General features: G+C 38.2%; 1 protein-coding gene across 1 annotated transcript; it reads right to left on the reverse strand.

Moving 5' to 3' along the window:
* Positions 1 to 1,322: 1,322 nt before the first annotated feature.
* Positions 1,323 to 26,430, reverse strand: LOC120873493 (cytochrome P450 2C21-like). Its single transcript, XM_040254159.1, has 7 exons — positions 26,232 to 26,430; positions 24,512 to 24,661; positions 8,778 to 8,938; positions 3,925 to 4,101; positions 2,809 to 2,950; positions 2,078 to 2,265; positions 1,323 to 1,448 (listed from the first exon to the last, which is right to left on the reverse strand). The coding sequence occupies exons 1-7, from the start codon at positions 26,350 to 26,352 to the stop codon at positions 1,323 to 1,325; spliced, it is 1,065 nt and encodes a 354-aa protein (XP_040110093.1). The 5' UTR covers positions 26,353 to 26,430.

Raw genomic sequence — 26,430 nt, forward strand, 5'->3', positions numbered from 1 at the left:
GGAGGAGGGCATGGCAACACACTCCAGTATTCATGCCTGGAGAATCCCCATGGACAGAGAAGCCCAGTTGGATACAGTCCATGGGGTCACAAAGAGTCAGACAAGACTGAGCAACTAAGCACAGCACACAGATAGTTTTGATAATGAATTCTACCAAATACAACATTTAAAGATAAACGAATACCAACTCTTCCCAAACTCTTCCAAAAATTACAAGAGGAAGGAACACATCCAAATTTATTTTGCAAGGTCAAAATTACTCTGCTATCACAACCAGAGAAGAACATTACCAAAAAATGAAAATTAAAGGTCAATAGGCTTGATAAACATAGATGCAAAAATCCTCAAAAAAATATTGGCAAACTAAATTGAAGAATACAGTAAAAGGGCCGTAGACTATGAACTAGCTGGATTCATTTCAATGATGCAAGGATGGTTTGATATGTGTAAATCAATCAAAGTGATACAACTCATTACAAAAATGAGGGATAAAAATCATATGACCATCTCAAGAGAGTCAGAAAAAGCATCTATGAATGTCAACATTAATTCATGATTAAAAAAAAAAGAAAGAAAACTGAACAAAGTGGGTATGGAGGGAACATATCTCAACCTAACACTGGCTGTATACAGCAACCCCATAGCCAATATATTCAACAGTGAAAAGGGGAAAGCTTTTCCTCTAATATCAGGAATAAGACAAGGATAACCACTCTCACTACTTTTATTGAACAGAAGGGATCAGGATTTGGGGACATTTTTCTTAAAATGCAAAAAGATTGAATATGTTTAAATGCTAATGGAAAGGAGCCAGCAAGGAGAGAGAGAATACAGATAGAGAAAAAAAGAAGAAATGGTTCCTGAAAAAGTGATAGGAAAGGGATCCATAAGACAGGCAGAAAGATTTACTTTAGATAAAAAGAGAGCCCTTCTTCTACAACAAAATGAAAGAGAAAACAAAGGGTGTGGGTGTAGCTAAATTTGTAAACCTTGTGGACTGGAGTTGAGGGAGTTTCCTACAATGGCTCTTAGTTTCTTTGTGGAAGACTAACTCACTTGGGGAGAAGTCCTCAACGGAGAACTGGAAGGGAAGAATTCAGGGCTGAAAGCCCTTGTTGTGCTTATTGGAGCAAGTTGAACTGGGTTAACAAGCAAAAATGTTGGATAAGACTGAGGATTCGTTTAAGGTTGGTGATAATAATACCAACATGCTGGGCTGCATGGTCTTTTTCAGGAGTCATTAGCTCAAGCACAGGCAGAAAGGCAGAGACTGTTGCACTGGATTTTGGATAGGTAAGTGAAACAGATAGTTAGGGAGGTGACTAACTATCTGATGGATAGTCAAGTGGGGGCCGCATGGTGTGAGACATATGAGAATAGAGAATACTGGTTAAGTGCTCATAGTAGTAAAACACACTGGAAAATAAGGAAGTAGACAGAAGAATGGGCTAATGAACAGGCAGAGTGTGGAGTTATCAGTGTACTGAGAACCCTGTGGAAGCCTAAGCACTATTATATTTATTAAATTGTATGAACAAACAAAAAGGAAAGGAACACGTGGTCAGGGGGTAAAATGTATGACATGACTGTGTTGTACCTGTAAACAGTTGTGTGCATGCTTAGTTACCCAGCCATGTCTGACTCTTTGTGATCCTAGGGACTGTAGCCCACCAGGCTCCTCTGTCCATAGGGATTTTCCAGGCTAGAATACTAGAGTGGGTTGCCATGCCTCCTCCAGATCTTCCCAATCCAAGGATAGAACCCAGGGTATTCTGCACTGCAGGAAGATTCTTTATCAGCTGAACCACTTTAAGACTCAGGTTATCAACTATCACAGCAGTAGAATTATACAGTGCCTAACTGTCTACTAGCTTCCCCGTGGTTCAGACGGTAAAGAATCTGTCTACAATGCGGGGGACCTGGGTTCCGTCCCTGGGTTGGGAAGATCCCCTGGAGAAGGGAAAGGCTACTCACTCTAGTATAATGGCCTGGAGAATTCCATGGACTGTGTAGTCCATGGGGTCACAAAGAGTGTTTCACTTTCAAGAGTCTTGAGTATAGATGAAATACCTCTTACCTTGGGAATGAGGTATTCTCTGAACTTAACATCCAGAGTTGTTACATGGGGCAGATTGCTGGGGGCAAGGTCAATGTATCTCTGGATCTCGTGCACCACAGCATCCGTGTAGGGCATGCGGCTCCTGTCCTGCATGCAGGGGCTTCGGTTTCTGCCAACCACACGGTCAATTTCTTCCTGAACTTTAGCTGGCAAGATAGGAATCAGAATTTAGGTCAAGTGATAAAGACATTTTTTATCTTCTTAACCATGGTTACATTGGAAAATTTGTTTTCCCAAAAGGATATAATTGAAAAGAATTTTTAATTTGTATATAAATTTTTAGAGTGAATCTTTTTGACAAAGGGCTGTGATTTTGCTGAGTCAATTCTTTCATTACAAATGCATTTTAGTAGAATTATCTTTTGACAACAATATATTTATCTGGACTTAGAAGGCTTTATCAAGCAATACCCCTTTAGAGAGAGAGGAAGGCTAATGCTTTCCAGATCCTAGGATAACTCTCTTTACTACATTTGACATGATGCAGATCAATGATACTCCACCACAGAAAACAACAGTGACCTCAGCCCTTGAAACCTCTGTTGCTGATTAAATATTTCAAGTTTTACTTTAATTTGAATTTAATTCATCCAATTATAGGAAAATTTACTAATGATGATTTTTTTTTTCTTGTACAATATCTAGGCAGATGAAGAATGTTTCATCCTGTCCACCATCTCTGATACTACCTGTGACCTCTGGGTGCTTCAGCAGGAGCAGGAGCCCATATCTCAGAGTGAGGCTTGTTGTCTCTGTTCCAGCACCAAATATGTCCCATACAGTGGTGATCAAGTTGTCCATGGTAAATTCAGAGTGTTTATTATGTTTTTCCTAGCAATGATGTATTAGGATTACTTGATAAATAAAAGAACCTTATAAATAACATAAAATAATTCCATATGACATCATAATTTTTTAAAAAATTTACTCATTTGACAAATTAAGCCAAACATTAGAGAGTGTTATAGATGAAGGTAAAGTTAGATGAGTTGTTAGAATTACTTGAATTAAAACATAGAGTTAATCTTCCAAGTCCTTTCTAATTCTTCACTTTTGATAACTCACTAAAGCAAATCAGTTCTTCAGTAATTTCTAACTTGTCTCTTATCAAGTCATCACTGCTACTCACTGTCAATTCAAGCATCTATTGTTTATTTCATCATATCTGAAGTTCTCACTCAAGTATTCAGAATCACCTACCCTCAAACTGCAACACTATTCCCCAAATCATCAGTCATTACACCCATGACAGTTTCTCAGTTACAATCAAGATAATCTCTAAAAATTTCACATACTTCATCACTGCACTTATCCTTCCCTGAACCAATTTTGTCATCTCTGCTAATCTAAGCCAGAGTTTTCTCAAAATCTACCTCAGCTGTTTCCTACTATCTTTCCAATAGTAAGCCTTTCTTGATTCCCACCAATTCCTGCTTTCTCTCATTTGTTACATCATCCATTCATGGAATTTATATGATGATAAACAATATGCTGTCTATCTATAATCTTGGATGTGCCTATTTGTCTGTGTGTGAGTGCTTCAACCTGTCCCCAAATAAAGAACCAGCTTTAACATGGTAAATATGAAACTTCCAAATAATTTTCAGTGACATTCATAAGTATCTCAAGACATCCATAATGGTTTGCACAAGCAATATTCATTCTTGTATGTGCAAGCAGTGAAACATCTTTAAGAAGGAGCATTTGTTCTAATAAACCAGTTTCACTGAGAAGAACAAAGCTATTCCATATGTCACACCACTCCACTCACAAAGATGAAGTAGCAAATCTGGGTTCCATTTTACCTTTTCCATTTTAATCAGAAAGTAATCAATAAAATCTTGAGGGTTATTGAGGTCCAGGGACTCTTGGTGTTTCTTTATTTCCTCCAAAATAAACTTTCTTTGCTCAGTCATGTTTTTAAATATTGTATTATGACTTCCTGGGAAATAACGTAGTAAAGAGGGGAAAGCATTGAAGAGCTGAAAGGTGAAAGAATCATTCATTAATTTATTCAGTAAACTTTTATGGGCCCATATTATGGATCAAACACATTGCTATAAAATGAGTAGATTAAGATGAGTAAGACATGCATCTTATACTAGAATATATTTGAGATTGAGAGGGAACTGATAAATTGGCTGGAGTAACAGCATGCACAGGTTACCAACTAATTTCAAAACCATTCATGTTGATGTATGGCAAAACCAATACAATATTGTAAAGTAATTAACCTCCAATTAAAATAAATAAATTTATATTTAAAAAAAAACATTCAAATTCACTTCTAACCATAGCTCTCTGAAGAAATTCAGGATCATACTACCATCTTTCCAAATGAGGGTACTGAGATTCAGAAAGGCTAGTCAATCGGTTTAAGACACAAAACTAGTGACAGAGGTAGAACCCAGTATTCACTCCAGTTTACCCTACATGCATGTCTACAGAGAGTCACCTAAAAAATGTGCAGGGATCGCACCCTTTTTGTTATAGTTTTTATGAAAGTATAGCTGATGTGCAATATTTATTCATTTCAGGTGTACAAAATTGTGATTTGATATTTATATACATTACAAATTTTTCACCATGGTTAGTTTAGGAACCCTCTGTCGTCATACAGCTATTGAAATGTTATTGACTATTCCTTGTGCTGTATATTATATCCCTGTGACTTTATTTTATAACCAGAAATTCAGACTTCTTAATCTCCTTCATCTATTTCATTGATGCCCACATTCTATCCCCTCAAGTCATCACTAGTTTATTCTCTGGGTCTATGAGTCTCTGTTTTGTTTTGTTTGTTTTCATTTTTACATTCCAAATATGAAGTAAATCACATGGTATTTGTCTTTCTCTGCCTGACATTTTCCCTTTAGCATAATATCTTCTAGGCCCATCCATACGGTCATAAACAGCACTATTCAATCTGTTATATGGCTGAATAAATTTCCATTGTATATATACAAACTATATTTTCTTATCCATTCATTCTTTGGTAGATACTATTGTTGCTTCTGTATCTGACTATTGTAAACAAAGGTACAGTGAACATAGGGGTACACATACATTTTCAAATTATTGTTTTTATTTCCTTTGGATAAATACCCAGGACTGGAATTGCTGACTTGTACATTAGTTCTAGTTTTAATTTTTTGATGAGCTTGAATATTGTTTTCCGTAGTGCCTGCATCAATTTACATTCCCATCAACAGTTCATGAGGGTTCCATTTTCTCCACATTCTCCCCAACACCTGTTATTTCTTTTTGACAAGAGCTATTCTGACTGGTATGAGGTCATATCTCATTGTGGTTTTGATCTGCATTTCCCTGATTACTTGTGATGCTGAATATATTTTCATATAACTTATTGGACATCTATATATCCTCTTTGGAAAAATGTTTATTCAAGTCCTCTAGACACTTTTATTTATTTTGAGTTTGCTTTTCTGTTTTGATTTTGAATTGCATGTGTTCTGTGTGAATTTTTTATATTAATCCCTTGTCAGAAATATTGTTTGGAAATGTCTTTTCCCATTTAATAGGTAACAGTTTTGTTCCACTGGCATCCTTGTCTTTTTGCTGATCTTAAAAAATGTTTTCAGATTTTCACTGTTGAGTATGATGTTAGCTATGGGCTTGTCATTATGGCCTTTATTACATTTTGAGGTGTATTCCTTCAATACTCACTCATGAAGAGCTTTTGTCATAAACGGATGTTGAATTTTTTTAAGTATTTTTAAACATAATTTGCGATCATAAATTTTTTCTTTCATTTTGTAATTTAATATATCAGATTGAATGATTTGCAGATATGGAACCACTCTTGCATCGCTGGGATAAATTTAACTTAATCGTGGTTTGGGCTTTCCTGATAGCTCAGCTGGTAAAGAATATGCCTGCAATGCAGGAGACCCTTATTCAATTCCTGGGTCAGGAAGATCCACTAGAGAAGAGATAGGCTACCCACTCCAGTATTCTTGGGCTTCCCTTGTGGCTCAGCTGGTAAAGAACCCACCTGCAATGCAGGAGACCTGGGTTTGATCCCTGGGTTGGGAAGATCCCCTGGAGAAGGGAATGGCCACTCTGGTATTCTAGCCTAGAAAATTCCATGGACTGTATAGTCCATGGGGGTTGCAAAGAGTCAGACACAACTCAGCGACTTTCACTTCACAATCATTTGGTTTATGGCCCTTTTAATGTATTGGTGAATTCTGTTTGCAAATATTTTATTGAGAATTTTTGAGGAAGTGTTCCTTTCTCTTCAATTTTTTTGCAAAAGTTTGAGAAAGATATTTATTAACCCATCTCTAAATTTTTAATAGAACTGACCTGTGAGGCTATCTGGTCCTATATTTTCAATGATGGAAGTGTTTAGATGATTATTTCAATTTTATTACTAATGATCAGTCTAATTAGATTTTCTGTTTCTTCCTGATTTAGTCTTGGTATGTTATGTGTTTCTGTGAATGCACACGTTTTTTCTAGGTATCCGGTTCACTGGTATGTAATTGTTCATAGTGGTGATCATGATCCTTTGAAGTGTTGTGATATCAGTTGTAATACTTTTCTCTTTCATTTCTGATTTTATCTATTTGGATTGTCTCTCTTTTTATTTTAATGAGTCTGGTTAAGGTTTATCAATTTTTGTTTATCTTTTCAAGAACCAGCTTTTAGTTTCATTAATCTTTTCTATTGTCTACAGTTAATGTTTCATTTATTTAATCTCTGACCTTTATTATTTCCTTCCTTCTACTAACTTTGGGCATTGTTTGTTCTTCTTTTTCTAGTTATTTTATGTGTAAGGTCAGATTGTGTTTTTTTTGAGTTTTCTGAGGTGATAGGACTGTTTGCTACAAAACTCCCTCTTAGAACTGTTGTTGTTTGTCACAAAGATTTTTAAATGTTCTATTTCTCTTTTCAATTATCTCAAAATGTTTTCATTTCCTCTTTGATTTATTTATTGACCTATTATCCAATCCTTTGTATTTTTTCCAGTTATTTTTTTCTTGTGATTGATTTCTAGTTTCACACAGTTGTGGTTAGAAGAGATGCTTGATACGATTTCAATTTCTTGAATTTATTGACATAATTAATTTGTTTTCTGACATAACACAATCTATCCTGGAGAATGTTTCAGGTCCACTTAAAGAGAATGTGTATGTGACTGCATTTGGATGGAATGTTCTGTATAAATCTAATCTAATATGTTGCTTAACACCAATTTTTCCTTATTAAGTTTAGATCTGCATGATTTGTTCATTGGAGCATATGGTGTGTTAAAGTCTCATACCATTATTATATTATGATCAATAATTCCTTTTATGTCTATTAATATTCACATCCTTTTTTAGTAATGAATAAACTCACCAGAAATATTAAGTTAATGCCTAAACTATGTAGCTTATTTTTATTTAGGCACTTTATAACCTGAGAAATATACATGTTAAATCTCTTCAGTCATATTTAACTTTTTGTGACCCTATGGACTGCAGCCTGCCAGGCTCCTCTGTCCATGTGATTTCCCAGGCAAGATACTGGAGTGGGTCGCCATGCCCGCTTCCAGGAGATCTTCCTCACTCAGGGACTGGAACCTGTATCTCTTACACCTCCTACATCGGCAGACGCCTTTTTTGCTACTAGCACCACCTGGAAAGCCCTGAGAAATATACATGTTGCCCTTATTCACCTGGCTACTTCTAATCCTAAAGGTTATTGGCTCCTTTTTAAATGGTACCTTCATGACTTAACACCTTTGCTAGACACTGAAGAAATTTATTAAGGCTGGTAGCTTGTATCAAACTAGCTAGAGAATTGAGAAATCTAGCTTCTAAGTCCGGAGAAGGCAATGGCACCCCACTCCAGTACTCCTGCCTGGAAAAATCCATGGATGGAAGAGCCTGGTAGGCTGCAGTCCGCGGGGTCGCTAGAGACGGACGCGACTGAGCAACTTCACTTTCACTTTTTACTTTCATGCATTGGAGAAGGAAATGGCAACCCACTCCAGTGTTCTTGCCTGGAGAATCCCAGGAACGGGGGAGCCTGGTGGGCTGCCATCTATGGGGTCGCACAGAGTCAGACACGACTGAAGCGACTGAGCAGCAGCAGCAGCAGCTGCTGCTGCTGCTGCTGCTGCTGCTTCTAAGTCTAGCTCATTCTTTTTCTTGGTTAGGCTACTTTGGAAAATATATTTAATATATCTGGGTGAATTTTTCTGTTCCAAAAAATGGGGAATAGAATATTTTTCCTCTATGGTCCTTCCCAAATGGAAAACATAACCTTACATTCCACACAGAATTTTAGTTGTAAAGGATGTACCACATATGTTATTAACTTTTCCTGACATGTACTATCATGAAAAACACATTTTATATACCACTCTCTTTATGTATAGATATATAAATCAGGGGGTTAAAAAGGTTTCTGAAAAAAATATTTTGCTATAATTGATACACTACAATATTATATTTTTCTTTTTATTACTATATTTCACATTTTAAAACTCAATTCATTAGCTAAATTGAATTGATAACTCACTAATCAGTTACAAGTGATAGTCTGAGTAACATTACCATTTTGATAGAACACAAAGGGATGTGGAAGGATGAGCAATCAATTAGCTAGAAAATTGTTTCCCATTTAAAGAGAATCTTGACCTTACCTCTATCCAGGGGGTGCTTGCAAGCATTGCATTTTCATTAAAATATTTTATCAAGGTTAGCAATTTCTCATCCCTGTACTCAAAACGATTCCGGAAAACAATGGAGCAGATCACATTGCAGGGAGCACAGCTCAGAAGTAAAGTAGGATCACAAGGAGATCCTAAAAGTCAATATAAATGTTAGAAAATATTCCAGTGTAAATCTTACATTTACTGTTTAAAGTAAGTAAGAAGGGTTGAATTTCAAGATTTTTTTTTTAATTATAGGAACAACCTGGACATGCAATCATCACTATTCAACATGCCTAAAATAAAATTTATTGTGTTTTCCCAAGCAAAATTATCTAATCCAGTGTGATTTACTTGTTTTCCCTCCAAGTGTTCTCCTATTTATGTCATTCTCCAAATAACAGCCAGAAGGTAATTCACAAGAAAAAGGTTATTTTAAAATGTCTTTAATGTTGCCAGATTTAACCCTCACTGTCGATACTTCTTCATCATGCCTACAGGAAACAGCAATATCATAATAAAATCAAGACACTGGGGAGACTTGAAATAATATTTCAAAAATGCAGTTGAAAAAAATTGCACTGGTCGGAATGGTCATCATAAAAAAATCCACAAACAATAAATACTGGAGAGGATGTAGAGAAAAGGGAACCCTCCTGCACAGTCAGTAGAATGTAAACTGATATAGCCTCTATGGAAGACAGTATGGAGATTCCTTTAAAAACTAGGAATAAAACTACCATATGACCCATCAATCCCACTACTAGGCTTTACGCTGAGGAAACCAAAATAGAAAAAGACACATGTACCCCAATGTTCACTGAAGCATTATTTGCAATAGCTAGGACATGAAAACAACCTAGATGTCCATCAACAGATGAATGGATAAAGAAGCTGTGGTACATATATACAATGAATATTACTCAGGCATAAAAAGGAATGCATTTGAGTCAGTTCTAATGAGGTGGACAAACCTAGAGCCTATTACACAGAGTGGAATAAGTCAGAAAGAGAAAAGCAACTCTTGTATATTAACTCATAAATATGGTATCTAGAAAGACAGTACTGATGAAACTATTTTCAGGGTAGAAATGGATGCAGACATAGAGAACAGACTTACGGACACAGGTGGGTGGGAGGAAGGAGACAGTGGGATAAGTGGAGAGAGTGGCATGGAAACATACACTAATTTATGTAAAATAGATACCAAAGGGAATTTGCTGTATGAATCAGGAACCTCAAACCAGGGTGACAACCTAGAGGGGTAGAAAGGCATGGGAGATAGAAGGGAAGTTCAAGAGGGAGAGGACATATGTATACCCATGACTGACTCATGTTGATGTATGGCAGAAACCAACACAATGTTGTAAAACAATTATCTTTCAATTAAAAACAAATAATTTTTTTAAAAAAGAAAAAAATGGAGCATGCTTTTTCTGTAGAAGAAAAGAACAGTGACAGAAATTGGAGTTACATTCAAATATTTTAATACGTTATAGTATTAGAAACAGGCTTCCCAACCAAAATAAAGAATATGACTAGCTTTATTCCTGTTTGATGACAATTTGTAAGCCTTGTCTTTCTTCTTCTACTGACATCTAGACTAGGTGACTTTAAAAAAAGCTCAAGTGATACTTCTTTGCAACAAGAACAACATTTAAAGAACATAAGGTCTGTTTTTTTCACTGAGAACCTTCAACCCCAATCTATCCCCAAAAGACCATAAAAATCTCAAGGCTGCATCCTTTCTCTGCTCCCTCAAGCCATTTTTGGATCTGGTTTCTAGCCACCTGCCCTCCACAGAAAGCCTCATTACATGTGTAATAGACCTTTTCATATCCTATTGAGATGTGTGTATCACTACCAATCTCAACATCTAAACTAAATTTTCGATGGGAGGTCCATCCTGCCTCTGCCTGGTTACTACCACAACACTATACTCCAAAAGGAAAAAGTCTATCAGGGATTAAAAAGTAGAAGTTAGAAGGAAAAAGGTTATGCCCAACATGTAAAATAAACTTCCAACAGTCAGTTAACCAGTGACAAACTCAGTTCAGTTCAGTCGATCATTCATGTCTGACTCTTTGCAACCCCACGGACAGCAGCACACTGGGCTTTGCTGTCCATCACCAACTTCTGGAGCTTGCTCAAACTCATGTCCATCCAGTCGGTGATGCCATCCAATCATCTCATCTACTGTCATCCCCCTCTACTCCTGCCTTCATCCTTCCCAGCATCAGGGTATTTTCCAATGAGTCAGTTCTTCCCATCAGGTAGTCAAAGTAATAGAGTTTCAGCTTCAGCATCAGTCTCTTCAATGAATACTCAGGACTGATTTCCTTGGGATTGACTGGTTGGATCTCCTTGCAGTACAAGGGAATCTCAAGAGTGTTCTCCAATACCACAGTTCAAAAGCATATATTCTTCAGCACTCAGCTTTCTTTATAATCCAACTCTCACATCCATACGTGACTGCTGGAAAAACCACAGGTTTGACTAGATGGACCTTTGTTGGCAAAATCATGTCTCTACTTTTTAATATGCTGTCTAGGTTGGTCATAGTTTTTCTTCCAAGGAGCAAGCACCTCTTAATTTCATGGCTGCAGTCACCATCTGCAGTGATTTTGGAGCCCAAAAAAGTAAAGTCTCTCACTATTTCCATTGTTTTCCAATCTACTTGCCATGAGGTGATGGGACTGATGCCATGATCTTAGTTTTCTGAATGTTCAGTTTTAAGCCAATATTTTCATAACTTTTTTCACTCTCCTCTTTCACTTTCATCAAGAGGCTCTTTAGTTCTTATTCACTTTCTGCTGTAAGGGTGGTGTCATCTGTGTATTTGTGGAGAAGGAAATGGCAACCCACTCCAGTACTGTTGCTGGAGAATCCCATGGATGGAGGAGCCTGGTGACCTACAGTCCATAGGGTCGCGAAGAGTCGGACATAACTGAGTGACTTCACTTTCACTTTTCACTTTCATGCGTTGGAGAAGGAAATGACAGCCCACTCCAGTGTTCTTGCCTGGAGAATCCCAGGGACGGGGGAGCCTGGTGGGCTGCCGTCTGCCGGGTCTCACAGAGTCAGACACGACTGAAGTTACTTAGCAGCAGCAGCAGTAGCAGCATATGTGTATTTGAGTTTATTGATATTTTCCCAGCAATCTTGATTCCAGCTTGTGCTTCATCCAGCGCAGCAATTCATATGATGTACTCTCAGTTCAGTTCAGTTCAGTTCAGTCGCTCAGTCATGTCCGACTCTTTGCGACCCCATGAATTGCAGCATACCAGGCCTCCCTGTCCATCACCAACTCCCGGAGTTCACTCAGACTCACGGCCATCGAGTCAGTGATGCCATCCAGCCATCTCATCCTCTGTCGTCCCCTTCTCCTCCAGCCCCCAATCCCTCCCAGCATCAGAGTCTTTTCCAATGAGTCAACTATTCGCATGAGGTGGCCAAAGTACTAGAGTTTCAGCTTTAGCATCATTCCTTCCAAAGAAAACCCAGGGCTGATCTCTTTCAGAATGGACTGGTTGGATCTCCTTGCAGTCCAAGGGACTCTCAAGAGTCTTCTCCAACAGCACAGTTCAAAAGCATCAATTCTTCGACGCTCAGCCTTCTTCACAGTCCAACTCTCACAACCGTACATGACTACTGGAAAAACCATAGCCTTGACTAGATGGACCTTAGTCGGCAAAGTAATGTCTCTGCTTTTGAATATGCTATCTAGGTTGGTCATAACTTTTCTTCCAAGGAGTAAGCGTCTTAATTTCATGGCTGCAGTCACCATCTGCAGTTATATAAGTAAAATAAGCAGGGTGACAATACACAGCCTCAATGTACTCCTTTCCTAATTTGGAACCAGTCTGTTGTTCCATGTCCGGTTCTAACTGTTGCTTCAGACCTGCCTACAGATTTCTCAGGAGGCAGGTCAGGTGGTCTAATATTCCCATCTCTTTCAGAATTTCCACAGTTGTGATAAACACAGTTAAAGGCTTTGGCATAGTCAATAAAGCAAAAGTATTATTTTTCTGGAACTCTCTCACTTTTTTTGATGATCCACCAGATTCTGGCAATTTGATCTGGCAATTTCCTCTGCCTTTTTTAAATCCAGATTGAACATCTGGAAATTCACAGTTCACATGCTGTTGAAGACTGGATTTGAGAATTTTGAGCATTACTTTGCTAGCATGTGTTCAATTCAGTTCAGTTGCTCAGTCGTATCTGACTCTTTGCGATCCCATGACCCACAGCATGTCAGGCCTCCCTGTCCATCATCAACTCGCAGAGTCCACTCAAACCCATGTCCATCGAGTCAGTGATGCCATCCAATTATCTCATCCTCTGTCATCCTCTTCTCCTCCTGCCCTCAATCATTCCCAGCATCAGGTTCTTTTCAAATGAGTCAGCTCTTTTCAGCTTCAACATCATTCCTTCCAATGAACACCGAGAACTGATCTCCTTTGGGATGGACTGATTGGATCTCCTTGCAGTCCAAGGGACTCTCAAGAGTCTTCTCCAACACCACAGCTCAAAAACATCAATTCTTCAGCACTCAGCTCATTTTATAGCCCAACTCTCACATCTATACATGACCACTGAAAAAACCATAGCCTTGACTAGATGGACCTTTATTGGCAACGTAATGTCTCTGCTTTTTAATATGCTCTCTAGGTTGGTCATAACTTTCCCTCCAAGGAGTGTCTTTTAATTGCATGGCAGCAATCATCACCTGCAGTGATTTTGGAGCCTCAAAAAATAAAGCCTGCCACTGCTTCCACTGTTTCCCTATCTATTTTCCATGAAGTGATGGGACAAGATGCCATGATCTTAGTTTTCTGAATGTTGAACTTTAAGCCAACTTTTTCATGCTCCTCTTTCACCTTCATTAAGACGCTCTTTCGTTCTTCTTCACTTTCTGCCATAAGGGTGGTGTCATCTGCATATCTGAGGTTATTGATATTTCTCCCAGCAATCTTGATTCCAGGCTGTGCTTCTGCCAGGCCAGTGTTTCTCTTACAGCTCTGCATGTAAGTTAAATAAGCAGGGTGACAATATACAGCCTTGATGTACTCCTTTCCCTATTTGGAACCAGTCTGTTGTTCCATGTCCAGTTTTAACCATTGCTTCCTGACCTGCATACAGATTTCTCAAGAGGCAGGTCAGGTAATCTGGTATTCCCATCTCTTTCAGAATTTTCCACAGTTTATTGTGATCTACACAGTCAAAGGCTTTGGCATAGTCAATAAAACAGAAATAGATGTTTTTCTGGAACTCTCTTGCTTTTTCGATGATCCAGTGCATTTGGCAATTTGATCTCTGGTTTTTCTGCCATTTCTAAAACCAGCTTAAACATCTGGAAGTTCGTTGTTGACATATTGCTGAAGCCTGGCTTGGAGAATTTTGAGCATTACTTTACTAATGTGTGAGATGATTGCAGTTGTGCAGTAATTTGAACATTCTTTGGTATTGCCCTTCTTTGGGATTGGAATGAAAATTTTCCAGTCCTGTGGCCAGTGCTGAGTTTTCCAAATTTGCTGACAGATTGAGTGCAGCACTTTCACAGCATCATCTTTCAGGATTTAAAATAGCTCAACTAGAATTCCATCACTTCCATTAGCTTTGCTCATACACACTTACCTAGAGCCAGACATGCTGAAATGTGGTGAGATGAGTGCAATTGTGTGGTAGTTTGAGCATTTTTTGGCATTGCCTTTCTTTGGGATGAGAATGAAAAATGAACTTTTCCAGTCCTGAGGCCACTGCTGAGTTTTCCAAATTTGCTGGCATATTGAGTGTAGCACTTTCACATCTTTTAGGATTTAAAATAGATCATCTGGAATTCCATCACCTCCACTAGCTTTGTTTGTAGTGATGCTATCTAAGGCCTTCTTACCTTCGCATTCCAGGATATCTGGCTCTAGGTGAGTGATCACACCATTGTGATTATCTCGGTCAGAAGATCTTTTTTGTGTAGTTCTTCTGTGTATTCTTGCCACCTCTTCTTAATATCTTCTGCTTCTGTTAGGTCTATACCATTTCTGTTTTATTGGGCACATCTTTGCATGAAATATTCCGTTGCTATCTCTAATTTTCTTGAAGAGATATCTAGTCTTTCCCACTGTATTTTTTTCCCTCTATTTCTTTGCATTATTCACTAAGGAACACTTTCTTATCTCTCCTTGCTATTCTTTGAAACTCTGCAGTGAAACTGGGCAACCCCATGAGTATGAGGTCTCATAGTTAGGTGAAATTGAGCAGAGTCTGGGTGGTCATCAGCGAGGAAGATGAGAGAAGGCCATATTAATCATGGGGAAAATGAATCAGCTAACAATAATTTCTGTGTGAAATACAAATCAGGTGGAAAAAACCACTTACAAGCAATGTGTATCAAATTTCAGTATTCATTGATTTACTAATTCCATTTCAGAAATTTTATTCTAGAAAGTAATCAGGACGGCGGTCCTAAGATGGCAGAGGAAGAGGATGGGGAGAACACTTTCTCCCCCACAAATTCATCAAAAGAACATTTGAACATTGAGTAAATTCAACAAAACAACTTCTGAATGCTGGCAGAAGACATCAGGCACCCAGAAAAGCAGCCCATTGTCTTTGAAAGAGGTAGGAAAAAATATAAAAGATAAAAAGAGAGACAAAAGAGGGGACAGAGCTCTGTCCCGGGAAGGGAGTCTTAAAAAAGAGAGAAGTTTCCAGACACCAGGAAATACTCTCACTGGCGAGTCTGTGGTGAGTCTTGGAACCTCAGAGGTCAACATAACCAGGAGGAAAAATAAATAAATAATTAAAACTCATAGATTAACTGTGCAACGTTATCTCCCAGTGGAGAAGCAACGCAGATGCCTGCATCTGCCACTGGCAAGTGGGGGCTGGGCAGCTAGGCGCAGGCTGCATTGCTTAGAGTAAGGACCGGGCCTGAATTGCTTGGAGTAAGGACCGGGCCTGAATGCCCCAAGGGCAATCTCAGGGAGGTAACTTGAAATAGCAAGCCAGACTGTAGGATAGCTACCCCGGGAAAAGCCCTAATCTGACACCACCAGGCCCGATACAGAACAAAGGACTGAGCAGAGCTAGCCGGCTGTGTACCGGCCCATCCCCCACCGGAGACAGGCAGGCGAGGGCAGCCAGAGCTGGAAGGGGGCAATCGCGGCCCCAGAGAGGCATTATCTACCAAACTGCAAGCAGGTTTTGGTGCTAACCAAGACTTCGTGGGATTCTGGACAGTCAACATTCACCTAAGAAGCTGTGCCGGTTGTACACCCAGAAAACCGAGTGGCAGGGACAGGGGAGGCGATAAGTCGCAGCAACCACGCTTGCCAAACACCTGGTCACCTGAGCTGCTCGGCCTGGGAAGGGTTCAAAACACAGGCCCAACCAAGTCTGCGCCTTTGAGGAGTACCCAAGTGCCTGAACCTGAGTGGCTTAGACCTGGGAAGTGCATACAACCCTGGGCAGGGATCAGATATTCCCTGGTAGAACAACCTAGAGCCTAAGCAGTGTAGACAGAGAAAGCACATATGCTGTGAGTGAGGGCAAACCCAGTGGGGCCGAGACACTGCAAGGACACACCAATGTTGTTTGCTTTCAGTGTTCCTCTTTCCCCACAGCATGACTGAACAAGTGAGCCTTAAAAAGTATCCACCACCACCCCCTTGTGTCAGGGCAGAAATCAGACACTGAAGAGACCAGCAAACAGAAGAAGCTAAAACAGAGGGAACCACCTTGGAAGTGACAGGTGCAATAGTTTAAAACGCTGTAGTTAGCACTGAATACATAGGAAGGGACCTATAGATCTTGAGAAGTATAAGCTGGATAAAGGAACTATCTGAAAATGAACTGACCCCACACTGTCCACAAGAACACCAAAGAAAGTCCTATATATATTTTTACTATTATCACTCTTTAAATTAAAAAAAAATTTATTGTTAAGTCCTCTATTATTTGTTTAATTTCTATTCTTATAACCTACTATTACTTTGCAAAAAAAGACCCTATTTTTAAAGCAAACTTCATATATGTATATTTTATTTTTGTGACTTTGTTCTTTTTTCTTTAATATTATATTTTTGAGAATCCAACCTCTACTCTAGATTTTTAATCTTTGATTTTTAGTATTTGTTATCAATTTTGTACCTTTAAGAACCCAATCTTCAGTACCCATTTTTACTTGGGAGCAAGATTACTGGCTTGACTGCCCTCTCCCTCTTTGGACTCTACTTTTTCTCCATCAGATCGCCTCTATCTCCTCCCTCCCCCTTCGCTTCTCTAGTCAATTCCATGAATCTCTTTGTGTGTTCCAGACGGTGGAGAACACTTAGGAAACTGTGTACTGGCTGGATCTGTCTCTCTGTGTTTGATTTCCCCCTTTATTCTCCTGGCCACCTCTGTCTGCTTCCTCCCTCTTCTCTTCTCTGTATAACTCCGTGAACATCTCTGAGCGATCCACACTGTGGGGAGCACATAAGGAAGTGATTACTGGCTAGCTTGCTCTCTCACCTTTTGACTCCCCCTCTCCTTCTCCTGGTCACCTCTATCTCTCTGCTCGCTCTTCTCTTCTCCATATAACTCTGTGAACCTCTCTGGGTGTCCCTCACTGTGGAGAAACTTTTCAACTTTAACCTAGATGTTTTATCATTGGTGATGTATAGATGGAGAAGTCTTGAGGCTACTGTAAGAATAAGACTTAAAACCAGAGGCAGTAGGCTCAAGTCAAAATCCAGAGAACATCAGAGAATTCCTGACTTGAGGGAACATTAATTGATAGGAGCTCATCAAACGCCTCCATACCTACACTGAAACCAAGCACCACCAAAGGGACAACTTCCAGAGCAAGACATACCATGCAAATTCTCCAGCAACACAGGAACATAGCCCTGAGCTTCAATATACAGACTGCCCAAAGTCACTCCAAACCCATTGACATCTCATAACTCATTACTGGACACTTCATTGCACTCCAGAGAGAAGAAATCCAGCTCCACCCACCAGAACACTGACACAAGCTTTGCTAACCAAGAAACCTTGACAAGCCACCCATCCAAACCCACCCATAGTGAGAAAACTCCACAATAAAGAGAACTCCAGAAACTGCCAGAATACGGAAAGGCCATCCCAAACACAGCAATATAAGCAAGATGAAGCAGCAGAGAAATACCAAGCAGGTAAAGGAACAGGATGAATGCCCAAAAAACCATACAAAAGAGGAAGAGATAGGGAATCTACCTGATAAAGAGTTACAAATAATGATAGTGAAAATTATCCAAAATCTTGAAAAAAAAATGGAGTTAGAGATAAATAGCTTGGAGACAAGAATTTAGAAGATGCAAGAAAGGTTTAACAAGGACCTAGAATAAATAAAAAAGAGTCAATATATAGTGAATAATGCAATAAATGATATCAAAAACACTCTGGAGGGAACCAACAGTAGAATAACAGAGGCAGAAGATAGGATAAGTGAGGTAGAAGATAGAATGATAGAAATAAATGAAACAGAGAATAAAAAAGAAAAAATAATGAAAAGAAATGAGGACAACCTCAGAGACCTCTGGGACAATGTTAAACACCCAAACATTAGAATCATAGGAGTCCCAGAGAAGAAGACAAAAAGACAGACCATGAGAGAATACTTGAGGAGATAATAGTTGAAAACTTCCCTAAAATGGGGAAGGAAATAATCACCCAAAGTCCAAGAAACTCAAAGAGTCCCAAACAGGATAAACCCAAGACAAAACACCCCAGGACATGTATTAATCAAATTAACAAAGATCAAACATAAAGAACAAATATTAAAAGCAGCAAGGGAAAAACAACAAGTAACACACAAGAAGATTCCCATAAAGATAACAGCCGATTTTTCAATAGAAACTCTTCAGGCCAGAAGGGAATGGCAGGACATACTTAAAGTGATGAAAGAAAATAACCTACAGCCCAGATTACTGTATCCAGCAAGGATCTCATTCAAATATGATGGAGAAATCAAAAGTTTTACAGACAAGCAAAAGCTGAGAGAATTCAGCATCATCAAACCAGCTCTCCAACAAATGCTAAAAGATCTTCTCTAGACAGGAAACACAGAAAGGGTGTATAAACTCAAACCCAAAACAATAAAGTAAATGGCAACAGGATCATACTTATCAATAATTACCTTAAATGTAAATGGGTTGAATGCCCCAACCAAAAGAAAAAGAAAGACAGAGATTGGCTGAATGGATACAAAAACAAGACCCCTATATATGTTGAGAGAGACCCACCTCAAAACAAGGGACACAGACAGACTGAAAGTGAAGGGCTGGAAAAAGATATTCCACACAAATAGAGACCAAAAGAAAGCAGGAGTGGCAATACTCATATCAGATAAAATAGACTTCAAAACTAAAACTGTGAAAAGAGACAAAGAAGGACACTACATAATGATAAAAGAATCAATCCAAGAAGAAGATATAACAATTATAAATATATTTGCACCCAACATAGGAGCAATATGTAAGGCAAATGCTAACAAGTATGAAAGGGGAAATTAACAGTAACACAATAATAGTGGGAGACTTTAATACTCCACTCACACCTATGGATAGATCAACTAAACAGATAATTATCAAGAAACACAGACTTTAAATGATACAATAGACCAGTTAGACCTAATTCATATCTATAGGACATTTCAAACCAAAACAATAAATTTCACATTTTTCTCAAGCGCACATGGAACCTTCTCCAGGATAGATCACAACCTGGGCAATAAACTTAGCCTTGGCAAATTAAAAAAACTTGAAATCATTCCAAGCATCTTTTCTGACCATAATGCAGTAAGATTAGATCTCAATTACAGGAGAAAAACTATTAAAAATTCCAACATATGGAGGCTGAACAACTCGCTGCTGAATAACCAACAAATCACAGAAGAAATAAAAAAATAAATCAAAATATGCATAGAAATGAATGAAAGCCAAAACACAACAACCCAAAACCTGTGGGACACTGTAAAAGCAGTGCTAAGGGGAAGGTTCATAGCAATACAGACATACCTCAAGAAATAAGAAAAAAGTCAAATAAATAACTTAACTCTACACGTAAAGCAGCTAGAAAAGGAAGAAATGAATAACCCCAGGGTGAGTAGAAGGAAAGAAATCTAAAAAATTAGGGCAGAAATAAATGCAAAAGAAACAAAAGAGACCATAGCAAAAATCAACAAAGCCATAAGCTGGTTCTTTGAAAGGATACATCAAATTGACAAACCATTAGCCAGACTCATCAAGAAACAAAGGGAGAAAAATATCAAATCAATAAAATTAGAAATCAAAATGGATAGATCACAATAGACAACACAGAAATACAAAGGATCATAAGAGACTACTATCAGCAATTATATGCCAATAAAATGGACAACTTGGAAGAAATGGACAAATTCTTAGAAAAGTACAACTTTCCAAAACTGAACCAGGAAGAAATAGAAAATCTTAACAGACCCATCACAAGCACGGAAATTGAAACTGTAATCAGAAATCTTCCAGCAAACAAAAGCCCAGGTCCAGATGTCTTCACAGCTGAATTCTACCAAAAATTTAGAGAAGAACTAACACCTGTCCTACTCAAACTCTTCCATAAAATTGCAGAGGAAGGTAAACTTCCAAACTCATTCTATGAGGCCATCATCACCCTAATACCAAAACCAGACAAACATGCCACACAAAAAAAACTACAGGCCAATATCAGTGATAAACATAGATGCAAAACTCCTTAACAAAATTCTGGCAAACAGAATCCAACAACATATTAAAAAGATCATACATCATGACCAAGTGGGCTTTATCCCAGGGATGCAAGGATTCTGTGATATCCACAAATCAATCAATGTAACACACCACATTAACAAAAGGAAAGATGAAAACCATACGATTATTTCAATAGATGCAGAAAAAGCCTTTGACAAAATTCAACATCCATTTATGATAAAAACTCTCCAGAAAGCAGGAATAGAAGGAACATACCTCAACATAATAAAAGCTATATATAACAAACCCACAGCAAACATTATCTTCAATGGTGAAAAATTGAAAGCATTTCCCCTAAAGTCAGGAACAAAACAAAAGTGCCCACTCTCACCACTACTATTCAACATAGTTTTGGAAGTTTTGGCCACAGCAATCAGAGCAGAAAAAGAAATAAAAGGAATCCAGATTGGAAAAGAAGAAGTAAAACTCTCACTGTTTGCAGATGACATAATCCTCCAAATAGATAATCCCAAAGACTCCACCAGAAAATTACTAGAGCTAATTAATGAATATAGTAAAGTTGCAGGATATGAAATCAATGCACAGAAATCCCTTGCATTCCTATATACTAATAATGAAAAAATAGAAAGAGAAATTAAGGAAACAATTCCATTCACCATTGCAACAAAAAGAATAAAAGACTTAGGAATATATCTACCTAAAGAAACTAAAGACCTATATAGAGAAAACTATAAAACACTGGTGAAAGAAATCAAAGAGGGCTCTAATAGATGGAGAAATATACCATGTTCATGGATCAGAAGAATCAATATATGAAAATGAGGATACGAACCAAGCAATCTATCGATTCAATACAATCCTTATCAAGCTACTGACGGTATTTTCTGCAGAGCTAGGAAGAATAATTTCACAATTTGTTTGGAAATACCAAAAAAAAAAAAAAACTCGAATAGCCAAAGTAATATTGAGATCTTGAGAAAGAAGAATGGAACTGGAGGAATCAACCTGCCTGACTTCAGGCTCTACTACAAAGCCTCAGTCATCAAGACAATATGGTACTGGCACAAAGACAGAAATATAGATCAATGGAACAAAATAGAAAGCCCAGAGATAAATCCACGCACCTATGGACACCTTATCTTTGACAGAGGAGGCAAGAATATACAGTGGAGAAAAGACAATCTCTTTAACAAGTGGTACTGGGAAAACTGGTCAACCACTTTAAAAAAAAAAATGAAACTAGAACACTTTCTAATACCAAACACAAAAATAAACTCAAAATGGATTAAAGATCTAAATGTAAGATCAGAATCTATAAAACTCCTAGAGGAAAAACACTCTATATATTCCTTCTATTCCTGCTTCCAGAGTGTTTTCTGGAGAAACACTCTCCGACATAAATCACAGCAGGATCCTCTATGATCCATCTCCCAGAATATTGGAAATAAATGCAAAAATAAACAAACGGGACCTAATTAAAATTAAAAGCTTCTGCACAACAAAGGAAAATATAAGCAAGATGAAAAGACAGCCTTCAAAGACAGCCTTCAGAATGGGAGAAAATAATAGTAAATGAAGCAATTGACAAAGAATTAACCTCAAAAATATGCAAGCAACTCCTGCAGCTCAACTCCAGAAAAATAAAAGACCCAATCAAAAAATGGGCCAAAGAACGAAACAGACATTTCTCTGAAGAGACATAAAGATGGCTAACAAACACATGAAAAGATGCTCAACATCACTCATTATCAGAGAAATGCAAATCAAAACCACAATGAGGTACCATTTCATGCCAGTCAGAATGGCTGCTATCCAAAATCTACAAGCAATAAATGCTGGAGATGGTGTGGAGAAAAGGGAACCCTCTTACACTGTTGGTGGGAATGCAAACTAGTACAGCCACTATAGAGAACAGTGTGGAGATTCCTTTAAAAACTGGAAATAGAATTGCCATATGATCCAGCAATCCCACTGCTGGGCATACACACTGAGGAAACCAGAATTGAAAGAGACACATGTACCCCAATGTTCATCGCAGCACTGTTTATAATAGCAGGACATGGAAGCAACCATCAGCAGATGTCCATCAGCAGAGGAATGGACAAGAAAGCTGTGGTACATATACACAATGGAGTATTACTCAGCCATTAAAAAGAATACATTTGAATCTGTTTTAATGAGGTGGATGAAATTGGAGCCTATTATACAGAGTGAAGTAAGCCAGAAAGAAAATCACCAATACAGTATAATAACATATATATATGGAACTTAGAAAGACGGTAATGATAACCCTGTATGCAAGACAGCAAAAGAGACACAGATGTATAGAACAGTCTTTTGGACTCTGTGGGAGAGGGCAAGGGTGGGATGATTTGGGAGAATGGCATTGAAACATGTATATTTTCATATGTGAAATGAATCGCCAGTCCAAGTTTGATGCATGATACAGGGTCCTCGCGGCTGGTGAACTCGGATGACCCAGAGGGATTGGATGGGGAGGGAGGTGGGAGGGGTGTTTCGGATGGCGAACACATATACACCCGTGGTAGATTCATGTCAATGTATGGCAAAACCAATACAATATTTTAAAGTTAAAAAAAAAAACCTTTAAATTAAAAAAAAGAAATATAAAGTAATCAGAAATATTCAATGATTAATATTTTTTTATATTATTAGCAACAAAGTGTTGAACACAGTCTATCTGGACAAATAAATAAAGCTTGGTTAAATAAACTATGGTACCTGCAAAATAATAGACTACTATTAATAATGTTGTTGATAAAAGAACATGCAAACATATTTATTTAATATGTTAAATTTTAACATAAATATAGAGAACAATCTATTCAGATGAACGTTGTGTTCTTATCACTGTTTCTGCCAAATCTCCCACCCATTCCTAGGTAATATGCACCAAATGTCCACATGATGTTCATTGATACTCTACTTGAGAAACTTACTCAAAAGAAGAAACCAGAATCATGCAAATATCTGTAATTGTTGCATTATTTATATCAGTAGCAGCAAAAAATGAGGGGGAGAAACCTATCTGGATGACTATATATCACAATACCAAGTCACAACTAAGAATATAGCATTAGTAAGTTAATACTGTTCTTTAAATCTGAAATATTGAGGTTAAAAAACCACATATGTCTTATGATTCTGATCTTGCCCCTTCCCTGTCAAATCTCCTACTCAACCCTTTCTCTACTATCCCTTCTTCAGTCCTGCATGGGCATCCACACACGTGTACACTGAGCAGATGTGTGCTGCCGCAGCTCCCTCCCTTCACACCCAAGGAGAGCTATGATACAGCCTTATGCACAGAGAAGGACTTGGTGCAAAATCTATACCTGACCCACCAATTTTATTTCAGTTTTATTGAGATATCACAGATAGACAAGAATGTACAAGTTTAAGGTGTACTGCAAAATGACATGACATACATGTGTTGCAAAAAATTTGCAATACCTCTCAAGAAGCTACCTGAGAACTTAGTCTTTCAAATTATTTTCACCAAGTTACTAGCAGATTGTCAAAATTCACACTTGCTTCTTCTTCCTGTGCACACATATAAGCACATTTCCCAGCTCCTCTTACAGATAAGCACATTTCCCAACTCTTGTGACTGAGTTACAGCCCATGGGATATGAAAGAACTTTTGTGTGCCTGCTATATCTCACCTATTAAAAACAGTATTGCACTTTTCTTTATTCTTTCCTTCACCCCCACTACAATTCAAAGAGATGAACTCTGGGCGCCACTGGAAGGCAACCATGTGTTGAAGGCATCAAAGGGCCCTGGAAACCAGGTGCTTGAAAAGGCCATTACGCCAGCAACTTCACCTCCTCCTACTGCCATGGGAGCAGAAAGTCAACTTGTGTTGTATTTGAGCCGTTACCACTCTGTAGTCTACCTGTAATAGCATTTGGTCTACCCCAGCAGTTACTGCTAATTACATAAAGAAATACCCACCATTGGTTTTCTTTAATGCTTCCACCAAACACAAGGCTTCCTCTTGAATCCTGTGTTCAATAGTCCTCTTCCCCATCCCCATATTCCTCAAAACCATGAGGGAGAAACGTCGAGTTTGCTTCCATATTTCTCCATTGCTGAAAACAATTCCTATCAGGATGAAAACCAAAAACAGAGAAGAATCATCCATTGCCATGAATTCTAGCTGAGAGTCTTTAAACCAGGAAATGACAAGGACACCTAAGCCGGGATTAAAGATAGTAGTGACAGCCTCAGGAATTCCTATCTGGCCCTTCATCACCTGCCTCCTCCTCTATTAACCCAGCTTGTATCTTACTGTCAAGACTCTTGGTTTTACATATTACTACACTCTTCTTATCCATTAGTTCCTGCAAAATTCAGAACAACCCTAAGAACCAAGTGTTTTGTCTCCATTTTACTTATGAGGATGCTGAAAATCACAAAAGCAAAATATTTACTCTTTGATAACACAGCTAACAATCCATAGAGTCCAAGTAATAGGTTAAGTTTTCAGGATTGATTTGTGCACTGAAAATGAACTGTATGTGAAACAACAAAAGAGTCAATTCTTAAGAAAGGGATAAACAGCACTTGTGTATTGAAAGGAGGCTCGTGAAAATCTATTCCTCAAGTAAGGGACATGGCCATAGCTCTTCCCATTTTGACATTTTCCTTCTATTTTCTATTCTCTTCCTTAAAATATGGATGTCTTCCCCGTGTTCTATCCTGCAGGTGCATGCCACCCCTTCTCACAGCCCCACGGTTAGGCTGGATCTATGATACAAAGCATAAAGTACAAATATGCTCTGAAAAGAGGGTCATGGGGAAACACAGTAATTGTAAATTAGAATATTAAAGAAAATCTTTTGAAATCAAATACTTGCACTGTCATCTGTTTTTTACATTGTACCCAAAAAAGTTCAATGTCAGACTTCCAGAGCCAAGGACAAGGTCAGAGTAAAAGACAATATTCATAGTGACCTTGTCAAATAAGACCTTAAAGAACAATGTAAAGACCTTAAAGAACAATGCCTGACCCAATTCAGGCATTATTTTTGTAAGAACCCAGTGACCCACAGAGGATGGGACAGTTCAAGGTCTTGCTATTAAAACACAGATGACAGACAGAGCAAGCATTTGATTTCAAAAGTTTTCTTTAATACTCTAATTTACATTTATTTTCTTTCCCCTTGACCCTCTTTTCAGAGCATATTTGTGCTATGCCTTGTATTACATTCTATTGGATAAAAAAATTTGTTCTGCTTTTTTTTTCTAACAAGAATAGAAAATTGAATGCAATGTACATACTTCAAACCTTTGTTGCTTCCATGTATATATTATGCAAGCTTCCAAAACTAGTCTCTTAGCAACCATGACTCAGGCCAGAAAGCCAAATTTTCAGTAAATAGGATAATTTATTGTCATTTTCCTCCTTTCTTTTTCTCTCTGTCCCTTTTTCATTATCTGACCTGGCCATAATTTATTAATAGAACATTAGAAGATTTTCTTTCACTGCACTGAATGTTTCATTCAGACTGTGTCATCTTCATGATTTTAAATATGGATTAATGATCCATAGAAAACTGTTTAATGATGATGCTTTCATAAACTTCTCTGTTACCTATAATTTCTCAATTCCTTAGCCTATTTGAATATTTCCAACCTACAATTCCCACACACTCCTCAAATAGATGCATACCTAATCCCTGGTTGATGTTGTCTATCACTGGTAAACTACCTCTGCCAGAAAATTCCTCACTCTGATCAATCAGGACTTGCTTCACTGCTTCATATCCATGCAACACCACAGTGGGCTTCATGCCAAAATACAGAGTGAACACAGGGCCATAATCTTCTGCTAGCTGGAAAAGGAACAGGGGATGCAAGAACAGTGAGCA

Source organism: Oryx dammah, unplaced genomic scaffold (assembly GCF_014754425.2).
Source record: "Oryx dammah isolate SB20612 unplaced genomic scaffold, SCBI_Odam_1.1 HiC_scaffold_14, whole genome shotgun sequence".
NCBI lineage: Eukaryota > Metazoa > Chordata > Mammalia > Artiodactyla > Bovidae > Oryx > Oryx dammah.

What these genes read in the sequence shown, in the direction of transcription:
- LOC120873493 (XM_040254159.1), bottom strand. Translation starts at nt 26,352, where the DNA reads ATGAAGCCCACTGTGGTGTTGCATGGATATGAAGCAGTGAAGCAAGTC. An exon ending in CAAGCACCCCCTGGATAGAG is followed by an intron (nt 4,102 to 8,777) that starts GTAAGGTCAAGA and finishes TTCACCTTTCAG; the next exon opens with CTCTTCAATGCTTTCCCCTC. An exon ending in TTCTGATTAAAATGGAAAAG is followed by an intron (nt 2,951 to 3,924) that starts GTAAAATGGAAC and finishes CATCATTGCTAG; the next exon opens with GAAAAACATAATAAACACTC.